General features: G+C 47.2%; 1 protein-coding gene and 1 long non-coding RNA gene across 4 annotated transcripts in view; one reads left to right on the top strand and one right to left on the bottom strand.

Annotated features, from left to right (window-relative positions):
- Positions 1 to 22,538, bottom strand: part of SETD1B (SET domain containing 1B, histone lysine methyltransferase) — a 42,233-nt gene extending 19,695 nt beyond the window's left edge. For all 3 annotated transcript variants that reach the window (XM_065739202.1, XM_065739201.1, XM_065739203.1), the window contains exons 1-6: positions 22,253 to 22,538; positions 21,856 to 22,010; positions 21,346 to 21,444; positions 20,608 to 20,878; positions 17,500 to 17,612; positions 14,287 to 15,465 (exon numbers count right to left, since the gene is read on the bottom strand). In XM_065739202.1, coding sequence (XP_065595274.1) covers positions 14,287 to 15,465; positions 17,500 to 17,612; positions 20,608 to 20,878; positions 21,346 to 21,444; positions 21,856 to 22,010; positions 22,253 to 22,538 — 2,103 coding nt within the window. The remainder of the gene's footprint in view (positions 1 to 14,286; positions 15,466 to 17,499; positions 17,613 to 20,607; positions 20,879 to 21,345; positions 21,445 to 21,855; positions 22,011 to 22,252) is intronic.
- A 118-nt stretch (positions 22,539 to 22,656) lies between these two features.
- On the top strand, positions 22,657 to 23,547 carry LOC136050351 (uncharacterized). The gene is made up of 2 exons (XR_010622382.1): positions 22,657 to 22,746; positions 23,324 to 23,547. It is a non-coding gene; the product is annotated as an uncharacterized LOC136050351 (long non-coding RNA).
- Positions 23,548 to 24,042: the final 495 nt, after the last annotated feature.

The raw sequence follows: 24,042 nt of genomic DNA, 5'->3' as shown, positions 1-24,042 counted from the left end.
TGTATGAACTTTGAATTTGCTGTTGCTGCTACCATATGAAATATCTTTCAAGGTAGGGCTGAACAGTAGCTGTGCTCCCCTCCCAAAGAAGCTGCCTTCTGGCTTCCCTCTGTGATTTCACAGGGGAAGAAAGTGAGCTGATATCTGACATATGTACTGCTGTGAGGACATTGTTTCTATCGCTGTCAAAAAACTGTCAATCAGTCCCAAAGTTCACCTGCACATTTCTGAGGGCACAGTGCCTCCAGAAAGCCTCCCCTCAGCCCACTGAGAGAAAAGCCATTTCCATCTCAATTAATTTGTGCTGCCATCTTCACTTTGCATTAATTAAGAGTTAGCCAAACAGGTATTTAATTATATGCATGACACATTTTTCCAAAGGTGCGTTAATGATGCAAATTTGTTGGAAGAGACCCACGTCAACGTAACTGCTTATAAAGGGCCTCATTCATTGTTCGTCCAACACACTAACTGCCACTTTTAGTCCTGGCACAGCACAGTTTAGTTCAGGTAGAACCTCCTGAGTTTAGCAAAAGAAATATCCTAAGATATCCCTTCTGACCAATCTGAATAGTGACAGGGTAGAGAGCTACTGAATGCAGGGTATTGATCTTAGAGCTAATACCCAGCATTTAGCAAGCAAATATTCATACCTGCAGCAAAAAGAAACTACTTCCTAATATTTGCATGCAGAACTGGCAGCTCCAGGTGTGCAGAGGCTGTTCTCTCCCTGGCCCAGAGGAGCACTGACACTGTGGCAGCAGCTGGGAGCTTCAGTGTGAATGCCGTTCAGTCCCTTTCCTATGGGCACAGGAACCGTGCATCCTTTCATTTCCTTTTAAAAAGAATTCAGAATGCATTTTGAGTATCAGCAGCTCACAATTAATTTCATTTAAACACTTTGATTGGTACCAAGTTACCTTTATTTGAGGTAGGTAAATTCTATCACTAAACATAGCTGTTCTGATACAGCCTGGCTGAGCTCTGGTGCATCAGAATAATGAAATGCAAGATCAATGGCATCGGCACGATGCAAGGTCATTAGCTTTAATGAAATGAAGCATCCCATGCTTGCAAGACAAAGCAAGCCTGCAAGCCTGCAGCAACCTCCACTCGTAGAAACCAAATGGAAAAATCACTCCTTAAATCCTTAAACTTCATGAGTTGATGCCTGAATACTGACAATCTTTGCCTCTTGAAATGTTAAGCATCAGCTTTTCAGTATAGCTAGAGACCAGAAGCATTTAAAGAAAAAACTTTTCATAACCCTACTGACTGTCAAACAGTCCTCACTTGGTTTTGGACCAAATCCATGCAGGGATCTAAAAACACTCAAGTGAGCAAGCCTTACCCTTACCCTAACAAAAACTGGGGAAAGAAAACCCTCCAGAAGTGAGGGCGAGGCAGGAAAGTGACACCTGGCTGAACAGGGTCGTGCAGTGAGCGCTGACAGAATCAAGGACAGCCTCTGGGTCCCTCCTGTGCTGAGCACACACTGTGCTCCTGGTCCAGCAAGGGAGCAGCTGGAACCAGCACGCTGCAATCCCTGGGTGAGAGCTGCACTGCTGTGCAACAGCTCACTCCTTCGCCTCCTGCAGAAAACATCAGAGAGAATGAGATGCCTCAGACTTGTTGCTTGCATTTCTTACAAAAGGGATGTCTGAGGATGTAAAGCTGTCACACCTGCAGCTCCTCCTGCAGGGGCATGATTCAATAAAATGCTTCTTTAAAAAACAAATTCAGGCCAGAGAATCCCACCATTCACCTTGCTAACACCTCACGTGGTTCAAAACTCACCCAGCAGAGCACAGTGAGGGCTTCAGGGAGCACTGCTTTGTTCACTGCTCATCTGCTTTTCAACACAGAAGGGTTCACAGGTCCCACATGTTCCTGGCACACCCCAAGGAGCAGGGTACAGCCCTTGGGCACACTGACATGGCAGCAGCCCTGTGCTGAGCACTCACACCTCTGGGTGTCAGGCGTGAACAAGACAGACTCAGTGCTGTATTTACAACAAATATTTCCTACATTGCCAACTGTAATCACACACTTCCCTCTACAAGAACATGCACGAGGGTGGCACTGAGCAGTAGGGCAGAGCCAACCATGGCCTGTATTCCTGCCAGCTTTCCTGCCTGCTCGAATAACTGTGCCATCACCAGTGCCCACAGTAGCAGCTCACCACCACGCAGCCTGGATTGATGCCAGAGATGTCTGCTGCCTCCTCCTGGGCTGGCATTTGTCACATCCTTCATCTTCTTTGTGGCAGCAAAAGGAGTGGCCATCCTCCTGCTGCTGCCAGAGTGCACAACTGTAATCACGGCAGCTCTTAATTGGGACAAAGATAGCATTTAGGTGTATTTGCACTGTAATGAAGTGCCCAGCTCAGGATATTAAAAGATTAACCCATTAGAGCTGAGTGATAATAAATACTTTCAGCAACATGCATTTCTATCTTGAGAATAGAAAAGCAAGATATCTATGTAGTGTACATTTATACAGCACGTTGCAAATTTGACTCTTGGGCAAAGGCCGCAAACACAGCAGGACGCACAGATCAGGGTGACACAGACTCAACACTGTGCCCTGCAGCCATTCTGGTGCAAAAAAAAGGCACCAAAACAGCTGCAATGGAGCAAAGATTTCTTGCCAGAGATGAGAATTTACTTGGGTGTTTTGGTTTCTTTATTACTGATTTCAAAATTCTCTCTAATTACTTGAAAAAAAGAATTGGAGCTCCAAGAGATGACAATACCTTGCCTGATCACGCAGACACTCACTTGGCTCTGCTCATGTTTTGGTCTGGTACTTATGGCAGGGCTTCCTTGGCACAGACAACCTCTTCACACCTCTGAGGCTGCTCAATGGGCAAAACGAATGACAGAAATATTCAAGCACTCACGGTAAACCAACAGAACTATAAACACCAGCCTAATTTATGCCATGGTTTTTTTTCATTCTAGTACCAAGAGGAAATTTAAAGTCAATGCCTAAAATCACAGAAGGAGAATTCCCCTGAAGTTCCTCCTGGTCCCTGAGCACAGAGCAGGGACAAGAAAATGTCACACAGCTGCAGTGAATCTGGACAGCCAGGTTTCCTGCAAACTCTTGGCCAATGGCTTGAGCATGAAATAGGGCTCAGCACCTCCAGACACCTCTTGAACCTTTTCCTTATATCCTTATAATCTTCCTTCCTTTACTCTGAAATCCATGTCTCCTACAGCAAAGACCAAAGACAAAAAGCATGAAATGGTGTTGCACCAAGAAGCAAAATACAGCAGAAGACAGAGCAGCAACTGAACATGAGGGGATCAGGCTAGTAGTACATGACTGGAAACTGAAGCTACGGTGTCCACATGAAGTGATGCATGGATTCTTCTTTCCTAGATAAAATCCTGGAGGAAGAAGCTCAGCAGTCTCTAAGCATCTCCCTGAGGCTGGAAACTCCTTTTTATTTAGCAAAGGATGTGTGGAAGGACAAAATCGCGTGAAGAAGACAGATGGGAAGCAGACACAGCATGATTAGTGGTCTGTGGTAACAAGATCTGCACTGATCCAGAAGTGAGACGACTTGAGAAATGTGATTCCAAGGGAATGAGACTAAACCAGCATCCCCAGTACCTTTAGCAATCCGTTCTCATGGCACCTTACTTCAGTTCTCAACAAGACTTTCAAGAGCCCACAATAGCAGCTTTCCAGGATGGCAATCATCAGAGCCATAAATTAGCACCTTGCCTTATCAGAAAGCTGGACTAGCTGCAGCGATCTCTTTCTCCCTTTGGAAAGGGAAAGGAGGTTATGTGAGGTGCCATGGTTATGCTTCTTCCATACCCACTGAATAAGGGATATTCAGAGAAGCCAGACATTGTCCTTGGGCCTCCAGCACGTACAAGAGGCTTGCAGGTGTCTGCAGGACAGTTCAAATTGAAGCAAGAACAAACGACATCCTTTGGGTCCATATTCATCAACAGGGAGACTCATGAACCTCCAGACTCCTGAGATGAGACAAACACAACCACACAGGCCCTAAAGCACAGCAAGGGGACGCACCACCAGCCCCATCCTGAAATCCAGCATGTGCCAAACTGACCAGTCTCTGTCTCCCTGGGAGGAACGGATCCAACCTGGCAGAGCAAACAAACATTGATCTGGGGGTTGCATCCAACAGCTGCCTGCTTTTCACCCCATATGAAATGCTGTAAAATTGGATTTATCACCTCATGGAACCATAGCCTTTTCCCTCAAGTCTTAAGCAGATCATATTAAAAGGAAAAAAGGTTTCTTGGTGGGGGGTGGAAGAGGTAGGGAAAAGGGAGGAAAGGAGTGTTACACTGGGGAACCACGCAACAAGGCCAGCTCTTCCCACAGCTGTGGTTGTTCTGGTTTCCTATTTTGGGGGGCGGGGGCAGAAAGAGAGACAGCCGAAGAGCTATTTGCAATCAAACTTCAAAGGCTTCAGCTAACTGAGAAGCTAAGTCATGCATAAAAGGATGGGAGAGTGGCAAGAAAATACCCCCTGCAGATAAATTAGTCAGGGAATGTTCCCTGCTTCTCCCGAAGACTTGCCTGCAGCCAGGCTGGCTTTACCCAGGTAAAGCCCTTTTCAGACACTGGGTTCAGAGTCCTTGGGAATAAACCAGTCAAATCCTACAGGGGAACTAAACACCCTCTGATAAAAAAAAAAAAAAAAAGAAAAGAAAGAAAAGAAAAGAAAAGAAAAAAAAATGCAGTTGCAAGCATGCAATGGGCACCTCTGTCATTTTCTGGCATCCCAGCTACTAGCAGATGTTATTCTAAGTTTGTCTACACATAAGATCCAGAGTTTGAAGCAGCATCTAATGATGTAAAGAAAACTGATAAATTCAGGAGAAATCACACAAGATACAGTGAACTAATTTACCAAATGATTCTGAAATGCTCTGTTTTGTTCTTCACAGCAGTGCAAAAATGCACCAACATTTCTAGATAGCAGAAGGTGCCTAACAATCACAGATAAAGAAGGCAACAGGCAACATTAGATCAGAGTCCACCTATAAGCATAAAAAAAGTGGGCAGAGCACACAGACAACTTGCAGCTCAGCACCAAGCAGACTTTCACATGCTGTTCCCTGAGTTCACTCTCATGCTTAAATCCTAGGTCAAATGGAGCCAGGAATCCAGATCTTGCTACCAACAGAGTGATATGAAAGCAGATAAGCTTGGAAAGCAGTCTAGCCTCCCAGCTGATAGCAGCATATTGAAGAATAGCCTGTACACATATTGTATTTAAACAAGTTCTAATCAGTCAAAGTAGGCCAATTTGATATTCCCCTTTTATGCACTACTTCTACACCCTAGAGAATCAGAAATCACATGTATTACTGATAGGCATCATTTTCAGAGTCCTTTTGGTGCTGTCTTTCCAGTGTCAGCAATGAGAGCAGATTCATTAAGACCTGGACATTCACTAGGCAGGCTGTATAATGTGGGCTTTCCTCAGCAGGGAGAGCAGAAACCAAGGAACTGAAGCCTTGAAAGACGACAGGCAGAAGAAAAATGGGGAGCTTTTGTGAGATCATCCACCAGTATCATCCCTTAATGCTCTCCTGCTTGCTGCTGCCTGCTCCTCAGACCCAGACTTCTGTCTTTCCTTCTCCAGGGGCAACACTAGCAATGGGCATGGCTTCTCCCTCAAGAAGCTCACAAGATAAACTTCCCTCTGAACTGCAATGGCTGGGCTCATAGTGACCACAAATGATGATTCACACCCCAAGGAGTGCCTTTTCTGAGCACTATAGAACAGACCAGCAAATCCTTCTCAGCATTAAAGCCCAGCTGGGCTGCAGGGGATGCTTCAACCTAAGAAGCCTATTTCAAGCTGCTGAAGAGGCTGCATAGAGATGTCCTTCCTCAAAAGCAAGGGTGAGGCCACTAAGAAGCAGTTCCTCTTTGGTAACACTTCCTCTTCTCTTACAGATGATCTTTCTAGAGGCATCTTGAGTTTTTCACTGCTTTACTTCCTGCTCAGCTTTTCCCTTCACTTGCCACACTGATTTAACTACATGCATCCTGGCAGGACAGAACCAAGCACATCAGCCAAGGTATGTGATATATTTCTTAAAACATTAAAAATCCTCATTCTAAGATGAAACCTAAGGCAATAACCAGCCAAAATACCTTCAAATTATCTTCCCCAAAGCCTACTCAGTGAGGAAGAGCTCTGCTACAGAAAGAACTCTTCCTGCACACCACCCCTTGTGGGAAACGTAACCCTTGGGGTTGGCTCGGCTGGCCTATCCCTCAACAGGATAGAACATGACAGAATGCAGAACATTACATTTCTCATGGCCTTCTAGAATATATCAACCTTTTGCTATTGAACTATCCTCACCATATGCAAAATAAATTGTGTAGCTGCAACTGTTCTAAATTACTGGAGTGGAAACATCCCACAGCTGTGCTGCATTCCCACTGCCATTTGTTCAGGCATAAAACATACAAAAAAAAAAAAAAGAGGGAGGTAAATGATGCTGATTTCCCCACCTGTCTTCTAATTAGCAAGCAGGAGGTTTAAAGTAAACCACACGGAAACACTTTACACCTAGAGCAAAATTCAGCTGTGAACCGCATTGCCACAGGGTACTGTAAAGGCTGAGTATGGAACTGGGGTGAGATGGTTGTGCCAGACAGGACCAGCAGCAGCTCCTGCACAGGACAGTGTCCTGACCAGTAGATGATGAAGGACTGCAGGGACCCCACAGTCCCATTACTTTTTTAATAAATGGCATGGTAGCACCTAAAACTTAAGTTTAGGTTGTCTTCTTGGACACTGAAAGCGCATCCACACAAACCCTTCCAGAGCTCTCATGGGACTGCATCTCCTGTATGGCATTCAACCCTGGAAAAGGAAAACTCTAACCCACCAGCACAGCCCCTTGTGCTCCTCTGAAGGACCCCACAGTGCCACCCAAAGGGTCTCCAGGGTATTTAAAAGCTGCCTCAGCACCAAGTCTCCATCCCCAGTCAGACCCACAGCATCCTCCTGCAACCTGTCACTGACAGGCGCGTATCTCCTGTTTGCAAAACCATCTACTGCTACCACTCTGCTGATATAATTTGGGAGATGTATCCCACCTGACACAGCATTAACAGGGGAACAAATTCGTTCAGATTCCCTTGTCAAAATCCATACTTTCATACAGATCCCTGTGGCAGATATTCAACTGGTAGACCGACCCTTATGTTTTACAATCATTTGAATAATTGTATGCAGTACTACAGATTTTCATACTTTCCCAGTGATTTTTTTTCTGGACAATAGCAAAATGCTTGGAGCACCACAGTAACGACTGCTCACATTTATCAGCCTCCTTCTAAGACATTCCCTCCATTACCTGTTCCAGGGATTCAACCACATCTGCTGACTGAAATGCTGTCTTTAGGCAGTAGGGGATGGGATTGGGAAACCATCTCCAGAGCCATGCACCAGGACTCAGCTCCTCCTTCCACTAAGGAAAGAGAAGGATTGCACCCTGCAAGAGTGTCCTATCTGTTCCTCTTCCTCCTAAGGGCACCCAGAGCCTTCCTCCTCCCTCTCTGGCCTACTGACGGCTGTGGGGATTGCTGCTGGGCAACACGAGGCTGAACCAGGCAAAGGTGTACACTAAATCACACTTAGCACCTGGTTATCAGTGCCACAGAAGTCCAAACTCCACAAAATACACATGTGCAGAGCAGTCAGCAAGTCCAAATGCCCCTAAAAAGCACCTGGAATGAAACACTGGAGTGCCAAAGAGTGGGGGGAATTGGAGATTTCCTACAGTCCTTTGCCCCCATTGTAAGGAAACCTCTGAGCCACGGGCACTGCTGCCAGCTCTGAGCTCAAAGAGCAGTTTCACTTCCTCCCTGTGCCACTGCCCTCGGTGCAAGGAGCAATTGCTGGAGCCCAAGCCACCAACAACTTCCTTTGCTTGAGCTGCTCCTGCAACACGCCGAGCAGCAAGCAGACCCCAGGCTGGGGAGGCATTACAGACCTGTTTTCCACCTTCTGTCTGTTATGCACCTTGACCTCACCAGCCTGTCTGTATGACTGATGACTTATGAAACCACCTCTCCTTTAACTGAGTACTAAGGAAGCCAAAGCCATTTTTAATACCTGTATTTCTTAACCATTTCTTTCTGTGAGGAGTTGGAAAAGGTGAGAAATCCTTCTCACGATGAATGTGCGTTTCCAAAAGCGAGCACTGCACTTTCATACTAAAACCTGGGTGCTACCAAACCCGCTGCTTTCGGGTTGAGTTTTGCTCCATCTGCACTAGGTGCAAACAGGCACCCCGAACTGAAAATCGGAATTAACAGAAGGGGGTGTGAAGTCATGGGACTCCACATCGGTGCATATGCAAAATAATGTTCTGCTGATGAGCAGTGTCTATTTAGGGTGTCCAGGAAAGGCAACAGACAGCAGAAATTTGAATAAGCGCTCGCCTGCATGCTGCTGTGTGTGAGACACACGCATACAGCACAGCGGCTGCTCCATCTTCAAAACCAGCCCCAGGAATTGGTGCTGCTCTGTCTGCCAGCACAGTATGTTACCAGCAATTATTTTCTCAATATTTCAGCTGATTACCTAACACAATGGCACACTTGCTCAGTGTCGTAACGTGCTGCAATGCTCCTTGCCATCCAGCACCTCATTTGTGGTCCCTCGGTCACTCTGCACAGCCGTCAGATGCAGAATGCAAGCAGAATGATAACGGGGTGGGGAAGCTGGAAGGGAAAATGTGTTGCTTGGTATCAGGTTCCACAGCCCACATTTATGGCATCTGAACACTCAGCGCTGTCACAGCTGAAATTGGGGTGTTGAGACGAGAGGGAATAACTGTGAGGAGTGGAAGCAGAGACACCAGGAGGGTCTCTGGCTGGAAATGGGCTGCAGAGCTCAGACCTGTGTGCACTGTTCCATGGTAAGTGTGTGCTGTGGTTACAAACTGCAATTTGGAGTCAAGCTTCCAGAGCAGCAGCACATCTACACATTGCAGAAGCACACAGTAAGCAATGCTTTACTTATTAACAAGCAATTCAATTATATGTACCCAGCCCACTTGGAACTGAAAATGTACAGGAGGTCACCAGTGGCAAAACAAAGAAAAACTGAACTGGTAGCAAGAGTATAACCAGCAACAGTGATGTAAAAAAAGGGACAGCAATGTCACTTCTATGAGATATGCAAAATGCAAAAGCCTCAAAGCCCTGGCCCAGTACCAGAGAGTGAGAGAGGCACTCAGCCTCCCAACCACAGCCTGCTTTCTATTTTTCAGTTACACTTCAAAGCTTTTCACCATTTCTGGCTGTTACCAACAAGAGACATTCCCTCCTTCCCCTTAAGCAGCTGGGTATCAAAACCCAAGCAAACCATAGAGTGAAACACTCCTCTATTTAGGTTTCCCCCCAGTACAAGGGAGCACATCGCCAGCACAGCTGGAGAATCCCACAATGTTCTGCTTCGAAAAGTGCTCCCCCCAGGTCTGTTGACACCTTGCTTCCCACATTGGGCTGCTCAGCACTCCAGGAACCAACCTGCAGCCAAACACAAGAGGTTGGACATCAGACACAAGTCAGCAAACAGCTCCCCTGCTTTGTGTAATTCTGAAGGGGCAGCAGGTTACCTGGAATGGGATGCTCAAGAGAGTGATCCCTGCCTGCACTGTTCCCCAACTGACCCTGGAAGAATGCACAACACTGAGCAGATCTCCAAGGTCTCAAAAGGATCTGATGCAGCCAGATTTCTAAGGGATCTGTGTGCTGCCATTCTTTCTGAATGGCCTTAAAAACTGTAAGATGCCCCCAGAGCTGAGCCCACAGCTGGAGCCACTTGCACTCATTTTAATTTCACAGGTTTGGCATGGCTGAGACCATTCTCACATAGAAGCACAGTGGTCTCCTGAATCTCTGCTGCCTGGTATTGGCTGCCTTTCTGGAAATTCAGAGTCACAACATACACCTATTTTTGAGTTTCCATTAGGAACTGGTTCCATCAGGAACGACTGCATTTGCAAGAGCTCAGGAGGCAGGAAAATTTGAAAGTGGTTATGAGCCTGGACATACACTACAGCTCTCAGCTTTTTCTCCTTTCTTCAATTAAAAAAAAATCCAGAACTACTGCTGCATCCACTTCCCCCACCTCCCTCCAGGAATGATGAATCCCACTCTAGCTGTAAATTGGATCCCAGGTGTACTCATATATATTATACATACATAACAGCTACTTATGGGCATAAGGGCTCTTGCACAGTTACTGTGGAAACCAAGGTATCAGATTTCTTGGCTCCAAGACTCTACCTTCTCAGCCTTAACGCACATTTACCTTGAAAAATCACTTCTGCACTCTTCAGCAGCTTGAGCAGACGCCTTTGGGTTCCCCCTCAGGAAGCCCCATTTAACACATCTCACGAATGAAGCAGTAGCAGAGAGGCTCCATCTGTGGGCAGGGTCCAGGAGGGGATGCATCCTGCAGGCACAGCTCCTGCTGTGGATCCTTGCTGCTCCTCCTGATGCACTGGGGCATTGCTTTCTCTCTGACATGTTCATGACAACTTGAGGTTGAACTTAGCTTGATGGAGGAGAGGAATCATTCACCAGCCACTGACTCTTAGCTAGGTCTGGATGGGGAAATGTCACAAGACACAGTGCAGCACCCTGAAGAGGATGGCAATGCACCATGCTAAGGCTGCAGATGGACAAAGTGACCCTTCCACATGCATTTCTTCCAGCTCTGATCATGACCACACGAGAACCCAAAGCTAATAGGATGCAAAGTGCAAATTCAGCCCAGATGTAACCTCAGGGCTCACTCACTGTGGCACTAAGCCTGAGCCACCAGCCTGGCATAGAGCTGTCAGCACCACGCTGTGAGGCACCTCAGCACCCAGCACAGCATTTGGCACATCACAACAGCCAAGCACAGAGCACAAGTGACAGCAGTGGCTGTCAGGTATCTCCAGGGCCACACACTGTGAGACTCTCAGATTTTTCCCCAGATTGTTCACTGAACTCCACAGCAGGACTGCTTGCACCTCGTTCATATTTCAGGATCTTTATTTTCAGGATTATCTCCTCCCACCACCGTACCCAGTTGCTCAGCCATACCACCAGGCAGACACGAGTCTGTTGACTCTTGATTCAAAAGCATTTTTCTGCTCGTCAATCTGGAAAAATACAGTCGTCAATCACACGGTCTTCCTGCTACACACAGGCTATGCACACCAGCTAACACCTTCATCAGCTGAAACATGAAAGGCACCATCAATACACAGCACAGTGACTTGTTATAATCCCCAGAGTGCAAGCAGGGCCTCTTCCTGTACCGAGCCAAGCGAAAGCACGACCTGGCTCAACGGGATGTCAAAGCGTGAAACGGTACGAACCTAACCTCTGCACTTCAGACACAGCACAGAAAGATCCTATGAAAAAGAAATCATCACCGTCCTTTCCTTGTTAGCTTTCAGGAACATAGGAAGGAAAGTTTGCATATTGCTACTCTCAGATGTATTAAAATAACTACACAGCTCAGCTGTTCTCTTTTCTTGCCATCTTCTGGTTCTTCCAAGACCCCCCTTCTGCTTGTCCTGCTGGCTTGCAGGTTGTGCAGCCTGTGCAGGAAGCCTTTACCTGCTCTTACCTCACACTGTCTGCACCCTGCCCTGTCCCCTGGCCATTCCCCTGCAGCAGCCAAGGTCTTAGGCTTAGCAGCATCATACTGGATCTAGGAAACCAATGTTTCGATCTGGCAGGATAAATCAGAATCATCGCCAGCCTTGGCAGTACCTTCCATACCTAAGGCAAGTCTGGGGTTTAACTTGCCTGACAAATTGACACCTACAGAAAAAGCATTACTCTATTAGCAGTCATTGACAAAAAACCTGCATTTTTTGTGGGAAATAGGAGCACATCCCTCAAAAGCTGCTGTTGTTTCAGGGAAAACTTCCCTGCACTTAGCACTGTTCCTGGGAGTGCTGCAGTGTTTCCAGCTGGAGCCCAAGGGCTGCCCAGACCGTCAAGGAAAGCTACATTTGAAGCAAGTAAGTTCAAACTCCGTGTCCCTTACTGCTTCCTTATGATGCTTAGTGAGCCCTCCCCACACTCATGTCTCATCTTTGCTTGCATTCCCATGTTGCACAGTTACTACAGTTACTAGAACTGTTTGGTCCTGCCTTCCCTCTGCTCTGTGGAGCAGCCTGAAGGCCTGGGAGCTGAACAGTGCTATCACAATGGGCTGGAGCCTGAGGTTCGGCCTCCAGCCCTCAGACAGCCTCAATGCCTCTCTCCAGCTCAGTTGGAAAGCTGCGGCTCAAATTTCAGCCTATGTTAAGTCACTACTCAGCTCTGCTCTGCTCCTTGGCCAAAGAGAGGGAAGCCAGGAGAGCCTTTTTGTAAAGCAAAAACTTGATGGGGGGGGAGGGGGGGGGAAGAGAGAGAGAGAGAAGGGCGGAGGAAGGAAGTGAAAACACATGGAGTTGTTTTTTGTGCATCAGACGGAGCAAAGAAAGGCACAGGCAACTTTTCAAACACACCAGAATGACTTAGCATGACTTGTAATTAAAAGCAGGGTTAAATAAACAGCTTCAATAGCAATCAGAAAACTTTTCTTGGGGGTGGGGAGGAAACAGTTAAGGCAGCACGACCTGCCCGGAGACTTCTGCAGAGGACCAAGGCGTCCCTTCTGTACCACAGAGCCACCCATGTGAACTTCTGACACCAGCATCTCATTAAGGGGAGACAAAGACCTAACACAGGCTCTAGCACCGGCACACCACGGCCGAATCCAACCTGCAAACGTGACATCCAACCAGTGCTCCCCTGCTGACTGCAGCTACGGAGTGCCTGACCCCACATACCACGCTGGCATTCATCCACCTTCCCAAACACGCTTATAATTGGCTGCGACTCTGTTGCACAAGAGTAAGGACAGTAGACACATGCCCAGAACAGCCAGGAGAGTAGGGACACTTTCCTCATTTGATTTTTTCCTTTTTAGCAAATTAGAGTATCCCCTCTTAAGCCTGCCAGGCTGAGCTTAAGGAATAAAAATCTTGTTGCTAATTAACACATCCTCAGGTCCCATCAGCCTCCCCGACCCAGGAACCTGGGCCAGCCTAGATCAATGAGACCTTTATTAATCAAATTATTTCGAAGATTCAATGGTAATACAAGGGCAGGCAGGTTTGGAAAGGCACACATTAAAAAACAAAGCATCCAGAACAGTGACATCTTTTCCTATTTAACACTGAGACATGCACTATGTTAATGCAGCTGCCTCTTTCCCCCAGATCAGCACTCTGCAAAGTCTGCACCCACAGGAGCAGCTCCCCCTGCCCTGAAATGCAGCCGCTTCTGGGGTGAAAGCCCCACCACTGCATACCACTGGAGAGAAACCCACTATGACAGCTGAATACCAGAAACATTCATGAGTAAATGAAATTGATCAACAAAAAAAAGAGAAACCTTCCTGGACGGAAGAGGTTTCCTTACTGAAGAGTTCTTGCACACCAAGCAGTTTAAATTGTTTGCATTACAACTATAAATGCTGGGGGGAAAGGGTCTGTTATTTGCAAAGATTTCTGTTTTGACCATTTCTTGACACAGCCAAACAGATCTGACACGTCTATAGAAGCCATGCTCACGTTTGTTGCAACAGAGGTTCCAAACAGATGCTCCATGCAACACAATTTCTGTCTGCTGGCACCATTCCACACCGTTAAGCTCTGCTGTCCCTTCAGCCACAAATGCCCCAGGAGAGGCAGCAAGCCCTGCTCTATTATTGGAAGACTCAGTGGAGCACATCCCCCACAAGCCAGTTACCTCCCCCTGAACTGAACGAAGGGAGTATTAAAACACAGCAACTGTCTTCTGTTCAAACCAGATGGCATAAATAGCTGGAGAGCTATCAAACAAAGTATACATTCAATACTTCAGCGTAACATGAAAGCTCCGTTAAGCAAGTGTGTGCATACATACACACCCACGTTCAGGGACCAGAGCAATGGCAGAAAGTGCTCTTCTAACTGCTCCACTGGCTTAAGTGCTCAGGACACTCACACCATGAGCGGCGGCCAAACTTCCATGGCTTGTTCTGCTGAAATTATGAATTACAGCAGGCAAACAAACAAAAAAACCTTGAGAATGGCAAGACCTTAACTTTATGCTCAGAGAGATGATTTGAGTAAAAGAAAAAGCCACCAGGAACCCAAAACTCTAAATGACACACAAAAAAAGAGCTGAAGCATCGTAGCTCAATTCCAGTTCACTTACCTCATCCATCTTTTCTGACGTTGGAGTCTGGTCACCAGGCACCATTTCTTTAACCTCCAAGGTCTCGATTTTGGAGGTCCTGTTCAGCTGATCGATGGGGGTCATGCTGGGCTCTGATGTCCCCCTGGAGTTCTGACTCAGAGAGGCAGTCCCAGGGATGGGCTCATCGTCATCAGAGTCAGGTAAAGGTGTGGGGCTGATGTCCTCCAGGCCCGTGCTAGAAGGGCGTGAGGAAGGTGTCTGAGCTCTGTAACCGGGCTGAGAGTTTGAACCGTACATTGGGATGGGAGAGAGCTGGGAGGAGGAAGAGGAGATAGGGCTACCTTCCATTCGGACCTCATTATCTGAGTCGTGCTCATTAAGAAAGGGTAACTTTGTTCTCTGCTCTTTTAAGAGCATCTCAATCCTCGAGTCTAAACTGTTATGCTGCATTTCAGACTCCATGGTGGGGGTGCCGGGAGTCTCGCTCCTCTCTGGGGTCTGAGAGAAGGACGCTGCGCTCGGCTCAGGTGCAGAGTTCGAATCCGGCAAGGGTGGAGGTTCCTCCGGTTTCTCCTTCACCGGAGCAAAATCAGTGCTGGCGGCAGCGCTGCTTTCTACCACCATCTCGGTGGGAGGCGGTGCGGGTCTTCGGTACTCTGCTTCCCTGGAAGTCTGGGCAAAGGGCTGCTCCTCGGACTGGGGGAATACACCCGGTGCTTGGTAAGGAGAGAAGGCAGACTTGTAACTCGAGGAACTCGAGTGGCTCAGGGGAGGAGTGTGAGAGAACTGAACTGACTCCTGCTGGTGGGATTTGAACGAACTGAACTGATGCTCTGTCCCGCGGAAAACACCAGGAGAATTATGGACGTAGTGATGTCCTCCCGGACGACGGTTGTAGGCATCTGTAAATTTCGTTTCATGTCTCCTGTGTTTGTACCCACTGTCCTGCCCAAAGTGGTACACCGGCGTTGTCTGACGGCTGGAATACGTGGAATCCTGGGAAAACGGCGTCCCTAACCGTGGGGTGTGGGGTGTTCCTTGGGACTGGGGGGTGAACTGACTGAATGAGTTTGGGGTGTCCTGCCGACAGCTGGAATAGGCTGTGTCGTGGGAAAACGGCGTGCTGCTGTTCGGGGTGACAGATGATCCCGCAGAGGAAAGGTTACTGTCCTTCAAGCGCTTCAGGGAATCTGTCAACTATAAAAACAGAAAAGAGAAAAGCACCTAAACACACACTTTTTAGATGCTGTTTGTCTAATCCAACTGGTTTTCTGAGGAGTACCTGGGAGTTTGCACTGATTTCCTTGACAAAAAAGTAGGTCAGAGCATCCTTGAAAACCCAAACCATTATCCATTATGAACCGTTCCCCTTGATTTTAAAAGAAAATGGCAGAGAGGAACTCTAAGAGAGGGAAGAAGGAAGCTGATAAAATAGCATTCTCCATAAGGTATACCCACGAGCATCAGGTGAACAGGAGACTTGCATAAATGCTTTTACTTCAAAAGAATTTACATTTCTATTTATATGACTTGTCTAAATAGCAAATAAGAGAAGAAAACGACAAAATTCTGTACTACAATGAGAAGCTTTAAGAACACTTCTGAGATATGAAATGATCAGATTGAATTTTTGTGAACAAATTCAAACATCCAAATCTGCAAACCTGAAATCAAACCCATATATCAAGCCTGTATGCGAAAGTGGAGGCCTGTACACCACTACCCTCGCTACCAAACGTTTGTCTGCAACAATGAAGGAGAAGGCTACAGGTATAAAAGACAGAGAAAGTTCCCAACTGCTAAAAATAGGCTTTAAACCCCTCCACAAAGACAATGCTCAGGTAGAGTGCTACCGAATACGGAGTTTGAAAACTGAAACCCTACAGTTCTACAGAGCAGCCAAGTAATTGCTCTGCAATTGACTTCACAGGCACATCCAGGGGGTTTCTAGGAGAAGCCCTGCTCCTGCTCAAACACTGCTGAGTCATAACAGTGCCCTGCTAAACATCAGCGCCAGAATCAATTTTCCATAAAGCAAAGCAAGAGCTTCACTGTGAGTCCTCCTGGTAGAAAGGCAGGGCTGAGCTCCAGCTCCCCAGCAGCACACCACAGTGCCCCACTGGTGAGAACACAGAGCGGCTGCTGCTTTCCCACGCACAGGCAGGGAAAGGGACCCATCCCATGATCTGCTTATCACATGACAGCACCACTAAACCCACCCTCAGCTCTCACCTGCCTGCTACACTTACACATTTCAGCCATTTACTTCTACAGATTCTGCTCCTAGTGTGACCCCTTGTCAAGACCATGACCACATGGAAATTAGGATTTTTCAGATCAGTGGGATTTTTATATTCAATTCACAGCTCTTAAGCTGTCCTGAAAACATCTGATTATAGAATTAATTAAATTACAGCACTCCTGGAAGTCATAAGAACACAAAGAGGTTGAAAGGAAAAGTTTATACCTTGAAGCTTCAAAAACCTCTTTCAAAACTTGATGTCTTGAATTGAGTTGCTAAGCTATGATCAGAGCCAAAGGACATTGAGGTGAGCTAAGGGGGCTGAGGAACCCATGTCTTTTGTTTCCTTTTGCACCCCTCGTTCCAGTAGGGTTTGTAGAGGAGCAGTTACCCGGACAAAGCCATACAGAGATTTGTTCCCTAAGTAATAAGAAAACCCTGGGAGCCCTCAGGTATTTTGCTGACTCCTTTTCCTAAAAATTGATAGCAATGACTAATTGAGATTTTGGTGAATTAATGCCACTACTCAAGATCTGACGTTTCCCCTCTTTTAGCAGAATATACAGGCTAAGAATTACGTACTGCAGATGCTAGGCCAAAATGTACCACTGTAAATCATTCCTCCTGTCTTCAAGGGAATAACGTTAGGGACAGACCTGATCCCATCATCCTCTTAACTGCCGGAATTTCAAGCATTAATCGGGCACATACTGTTGGTTCTATAGATATTTTTCATTCAAAAAGACAAAGAGCACACACCATACTATGCAAATATGGGCATGCAGATTAGCCACATGCATTCACAGTTACATCTCCTGTGGCAATACGAGCAAGGTGTATTTAAACGTGGATTAATAACACGCACTGAAACTATGAACAGACAGAGAAAAAACAAAGCTAAACTAAAAGTCTTAAAAAGCTAAGTTCTTGAAGTGTTTGTTTGGAATTTTTTAGAAGCTGCTCTCAAGCAAAAGCCAAGCAAACTATACCTGGAGGGCTTCGTTCACAGTTGGCGATGCGTCCTGTTCAGTGCCTACGGGGAGGGTCTGAGGAGTGTAAAGACCATTAACGAGCAGTTCGTAGAATCGCATGCGGGTTTCACCTGCACAGACCACAACAGAAGAGTTGAATAAACCAAAATAATATGGCCTATGTAAAAATATGCATTCCTTACATTTGCTAGCACTCCCGGCCTGTTGCATCCCTGCAACAGAGGAGCAAGCAACACCTCTGAGGTTTGTTTGTAGAGATCATTTCTAAATAATCTACGAGGCCAAGTGAAGTCAGACACTCCTTTCTCAAGCCAAGACAAAGAGGTTTCCCAAATCCTTTTTCCTTTTCTCAGTCTGCTTGGCAGCTCTGCTCCTTACCATGCTCTCTGGAGAGCAGCAGTTTCCCTCCTCTGCAAAGTGCCAAGCAAATAGTTCGCAGATTTAAGAAGTGGAACTCTGACCAAAGGGACAAACCTCTGCCAGCACCCAAAGCCACTCCAGAAAGCACTGCTAACACACCTCACTGTCAGAAACTGGCTGCTATGAATGCAAACAAGGTGCCTGGGGATGTTTAGGACAAAACCATTAGCACAGCTTTTCCAAAAAGACACTGTTTACTTTCCTTATTTCAAGGTGTGTGCTTGATAGCATCTTTCAAAGAATAAAAGCTGGAGAACCAAAATGCTCCCCTATTTTCACACTGATAGCCTTTTCATTCCTAAATCTCTGAATTCTAGAGAAGACACAGTTTGTTAATATTAGGTTTTCCATTATTTTGTAGTTTAGTAACCCAAACCTCCTTATTTTGCAGCCTGTAAGAAATTTGTCACCCACTTCAAAAGGAGCAGAACCAGACCCAAAGACTATCTGACTTTTGCTCTGGAAGATAAAGAACACAGAAAAATGGAAGGGCCAGTACCTGAGCCCAGCACAGAGGCATCTCCCCTAACAGGACATTTCTGAAGGAAAGGTCCTGCAGGAGCAAACTCTATGCTCCTTGCATATCACTGTGCAATTTAAAAGCAAAGCATCCATAGGCTGATTCTGCACATGGAAAGGACTGATAAATTTTGAACAAACACTGCAGATGAAGTTATTTGATTCTCAGATTTCACTTCATAAAGCCTTGAGCCACATTATCAACTACGTAAACTGTTCAACTGAAGTCATAACAAAAATCCATCTCTTCAAGACAAGGCCTAAAATGCTTGGAATCATTAACACTTGTGCATCCCTGGGAAACCACAGAGTTGTGGATAAGGAATTGTTGGGTTTGCTTTAAAACTTTTTGTTTTTTAAGTAAAATAATTGTTAGAAAGTTTCATATTTCCTCTTGAATCTCCAGTAAAACTTATACTTTCATTTTCAAAGAGCTTTATGAATGTGTAATGACACTTAGCTATTTCTCTAAGATCAGGTTATTATTTATGTCCATTCTGCAGGACACACTGAGGCAGAGAAGTTGCTTTAAACGAGCACTCCTTAGATATGGGAACTGAGTTATTAGCTCCTGATTCACATGTCTGTGCTCAGGCCAGACAGATGAAACACTTTTGCCCCCAGTATTTATTTTACAGATGTATATGCACATACAGACACATACACATGAAGAATGACCTGCTAACACTACCTTAGGAATAATACTTTCACTGGACTCTCTCAGATTACAAAATATTTACAATGGTATTCTTTTAGAATGGAATAGATGCAACTGTGGGGAAAAAAAAAACAAAAAGCACCCAGATAGCAAACAAAACAAAAATGCAATTTAAAATGAAGATTTTGTTGTTTTCTCCCAAGGAGGAGGAGCATTTGAAGTCCTTTTCCCGATGTGCAGCCAACTTTCTTGAACAGCTGCCTGTTCAAGACTTGCAGAGTAGTTTATGAATGGAGGAAAATCAGGACGAATGTAGTACAATCAGCATGTTTAAATGCCTGTCATTAAGACATCCACTACTTACAAGCCTGCTTTAGCTTATGTTACTAGAACTACAAATGGTTAATCTTTTTTTTAAATGTAATTTACCTTTCAATTTCATAGTAAGCAGGGAAAGAGCCTGCCTGTAAATATTAACGATAACAGAATGTCAAAGCATACTATATGAGCCAAGGATAGCTTAAAAGAGAAAGCACTGAGCTACTACTGTGATTTTGTTTCTGCTGGGGATCGGTAATGTCAATTAAGGTCTTACTATGCCCTCTTACCACGTGTGGCATGCCAACTGCTGTACAGATTGTACACCAAATTGTTGAAACCCTTTAATATGGAACAAATGTATCAGCAATGCACTCCTTTTTTCTCCTTTCTAAGAAAACGGTGCTAACCATGTCCTCTTCTCAATAAAGGGTGCAGCATGTCAGCTTTAAACTACAAATGTCACGTTTGCAAGGCAGAATAAGTCCAAGTGACAGCTGACTTACACTATGCTTGCTACATATCTTCAGCTTTAGACAATGTTTAAGATTTGGGTACATTTTAGCAAAGTCCTTCACTGACAGGGAAGGAAGAGAGAAAGCAGTAGGATGCAATGTTTCCACATTACCAGAAGGTTTATGGGACTCCTCAAACCCAGGGGTGGATCTAGGAGCTGGCTGGGACACGGGGGTCCTGCTGCTTTAAGACAGCCTCACACTCACACGCACACTTGCATGCATACTCATGCAGTCAAGTGCTGGGCATGCTTGTGCTGCCAGCCTGGAGTTTGCTGCTAAGCATCAATGAAATGCCAGGCATGCAGCAGCCAGCACCCACAGCCAGAATCCCCACCTCAGACCACCAGGAGCACAAAGCCTGTCCAAAAATCCCAACTCTCCGAGCTGTGGGAGATGGCAGCCCGGGAAGGAGGCTGAGCACAGCCAGGACCCTGTGGACAGGGCAGGATGGCAGCATTTTGCAAATTACAGGTCTGTCTCCTAGCAACAGACAACACATTGTGCTCCACGTGACTTGCAAAGGGCCCAAAACGCAACACACAAGCAGGGGGAATAGGAGCTCTCTCCATACTCATAACCCCAAGCTCTCGGGGCTGCAGCAGGGGCTGCCTTAGCAGGGGATGTGCATGGGTGCTGCAAACCACCAACACAAGGCAGAAACGAGCCCCTCACCTTTTGTATCCAGCTCCACGTGGATGATGTTGCCCATGACAGAGGTGTTGTGAAGGTGCTGGACAGCTTCCCGGGCACCTTTGACAGTGGCAAAAATCACTTTGGCAATGCCCAGGTGCTTCTTGTTCTTGGGGTTGTAAAGAATCTCCACCTCTTCCACTTCACCGTATTTCTTGCACATGTCGGTCAAAAAGTTTTCGCGGATGTTGTCATTGAGCTTGGCAAAGGTGACCTGCTTGGGAGGCACTGGCCCCACGTAAAACTCATCAATCTGGAAGCAGGCACAAGGGAGGGGAGGGCAATACAAATAATTGGCATCGTTAGAGAGAAAAGAGGAGTGCATTGGGAAGGCATGGGAAGGAGAGGGTTAAAGCCTCCTGCAAACTTTAGGGAAAGAAAGCAGCCTCTGAGGAAGAGCCTGGCCATGCTCTGAAATAGCTCAGTCCCTGAATATGGATCCGTGCTGCCAGCAGGACCCCCCTACCCCACCCCCCCCCACTGCCCCCACCCGAGGGAAGCCCCCAGACACAGCTCAGAGCTCCCAACCATCTCGTTAGGCAGCTGCACCGATGGCTCGTGGTCTTTATGGAACAGGATTATTATGAAACGGTTTGCCAAATAATAATGTTAATAGGAATGGGACTGTCATTTAAACGGTTCATTAAACTGTTGGGAACTCAGGCTGCACTCCCGGGTAAACAAGAATACAAAGATAAATCTGAAAGTCGGGGAAGGTACCTTGAATTTGGGGACAGACAGCTCCAACTCCTTCGTTTTGGTCCATATTCGCCCTATTCTGGGATCCCTGACACAATCCACAGGAGCGATTCCCGAGTTCTGGGAGGAGAAGAAAAAGCACAAAAGCAACAATAACAGCGTTTGGAATCGGAGGCAGAAATAAAACAAAAACACAAACCCTGATGAAGCAGGGGCTGTCTCGAGGGAAGAGAAGCATACACACACATACACACACGCACACACGTGTCAAATTGCAATACTGCTGGGAAATGCACACAGATTGGAAACACAGAAAGAAAGCTGCAGGTTGGGGCTCGGTGCTGGGCTCCTGACAGCTGAATGCATAGTGTCAGGTGGCCCTCACTCCAGGGGCTGTACCCTGCCTGCCTCCCCCACCCCCCCCAAGCACAGGGGGTCCACAACCCAGAGGAACCCCAGTCCCGAAACAGAGGGGTGCAGGACAGGGGGGGCACAGTACAGCGGGGGGAAATCCAGCGCCCCCCCACTCACCGGCATGCTGAAATGCTGCCCATCGTAGCGGTAGAGTTTGTGCTGTCCTTTTTTCAGAGCCGGGTCAATAATCAACTTGTAACTTCTCCAATGGTGATTTTTTTTCTCGACAGAAGTGCTGGCTTGGGTGCTGTTCTCCATTCCGTTGATCCAACCTGGGCAAGGGGGAGAGGAGAGGGGGAAGACAAAACACACGGAAAAGCGTGAAGTTAAAAAAAAAAATACTCAACAAAGAGGCTTTTTTTTTTTTTTAAAGCGTGCCCCACACCCCGGCAGGGAGGAAATCCACCACGAAGCAAACCCTAAAATGGGGGGGGGGAACCGCCAGCCGAGTCCCCCCCCCCTCCACCCCGGCAAGACAAGAGAAGAGAGGAGGAAAAAAAAGACCCAGTCTCACTTGAACTCTGCTTTTTGCCATGATCTTCAGGGTGCTTGGCTTTTTCCCCCGCCTTGATCTCTCGAAAAGACATCGCGCTCGGCGGCCGATCGTCTCCGGGCGGCGAAAGGCGAGCTCCCCGTCTCACATGGGGCCGGTTACCGGCGCGGGCTGCCCGCCAGGCTCCTGCCTCCCGTTTTCGCGAGCCACCACATATTGTGTGTGCTCGCTGCTGGCGGCGGCGGCCTCCCACAATACACCGCTGCGAGCGCCGCGAACGCCTAACCGCCCTCCGCCGCCTGCACATTCACGGCGGCCGCAGCGCGCAGCCCCCGGCCCGCGGCCGCCCCACCGCCGCCCCAGCGCCGCCGAGCGCCGCGGCATGGGCCGCTGTCGGGCTGCGGGTATTTTTTCCCCTCCCCGCCCCGGGTTTAAGGCCGTCAAAGGGGGAGCGTGGAATCTGCCCGCTGCGTTTACCTTAGCGCAAAGTGTTTCTAAACAAGATGGACCTAGAGGTGGGACAAGTTTTTTTTTTTTGGGGGGGAAAGCACTTACGGGGGAAATTCCGACACCCCCTTCCAAACGCAGCCCGCTCCCAGGGCCCGGAGGCCGCGGGTGGAGCGCGCGGCACTGTTTGCGGGGGGAAGAGAGGAAAAAAAAAAAAAAAGAAAAAAAAAGGGGGGGAGGGGGTTGAGGAGGTGGGGGGGGGGGTAGTCTTGCTTATTAAAGGTCCGGGCCCGGCGGCAGCCAATCAGCGGGGAGCTTCCATTTTGTTTTAGGTATTAAAGGCCGCGCGGCGCGGTCCCCCCGCCGCTCGCCGGGGCGCGGAGCCGGGCGGGTGCGGTGGGCGCATGGCGCGGGCGCGGCTGCCGGCGGGCGCGGGGCCGCAGCTCGGCCGCGGTCGGGCAATTGGCTGGTTAAAGGCAGCGGGCGGCCGCAGCCAATCGGCGCGCGGCTTGCATTTGGCTTGAGTTATTAGACGGCGATCTAAAAACATCCTTCAGCAGACAGCTAAGGAGAGGCCGAGAGACCAGGCGGCCATCTTTCTGCAATGGAACGCAATGGCCAAGTGGGCTTTCCTTTGTTCCAAAGGGGGATCCTCCATGTGAATCCACTGCGTCCACTGGCAGGAGCGCCCGGGGGGGTGTTAATTCTGGCAAAGGACTCACAGAAGAAGGAAGATTTTAAAAAGATTTCGGATTTTTCCCTTATGATTCGGGATCCATCTTTGTCTTGTGTAACTAGGTCATGGCACACCCTATGTCAGCAGTAACAATTTTGAATGCAAAAACAGAGTAAATACATGATTTTTTTTTGTTTTTTTTTTCTATCGTTGCTCGGTTTCGGGGGTTTTTAAAGCTTGATAGAGCTCTGTGATGACTGCACAATAAATTTTAGGAGGCATTTCCTGTGTTAAACACCTAATTCCTGGCCATTGTTATTAACTCCTCTCGTGCTTTAAGGTAATGTTTTAACTATAGACATAGGAATACTGATTTCTGGGGGAAAAAAAAAAAGCAATTTTAAGATTTTTTTTTTCTCTTACGTTGTAAGTACCCACTCCATTCTGTCCTTGCTAAGTGTAGTTTTCATGTTAATGTTACCGAAGTGGTCCTTATTTCTAAGCCTTGCATGCCTATGTTCTTGTCTGTTGCTCTGAACCAATTGATGCTTTTGGAATACTTAACTTAGGAAGCAAGATCTCTCAGCTCAGAGCTGCCTGGGGCTGTTCACCACCAGTGAACGCTGCCCAGGTCTCCAGGAGAGCCCTTCTGGTGCCGTGTGCTCTGTGGAAAAGCACTGCACGTCCT

Source organism: Cyrtonyx montezumae, unplaced genomic scaffold (genome assembly GCF_038088225.1).
Source record: "Cyrtonyx montezumae isolate F1298 unplaced genomic scaffold, pur_monq_1.0 scaffold_23, whole genome shotgun sequence".
Taxonomy (NCBI): Eukaryota; Metazoa; Chordata; class Aves; order Galliformes; family Odontophoridae; genus Cyrtonyx; species Cyrtonyx montezumae.
The sequence above is the reverse complement of the archived record's forward strand: the minus strand, read 5'-3'. Positions and strand labels throughout refer to the sequence as shown.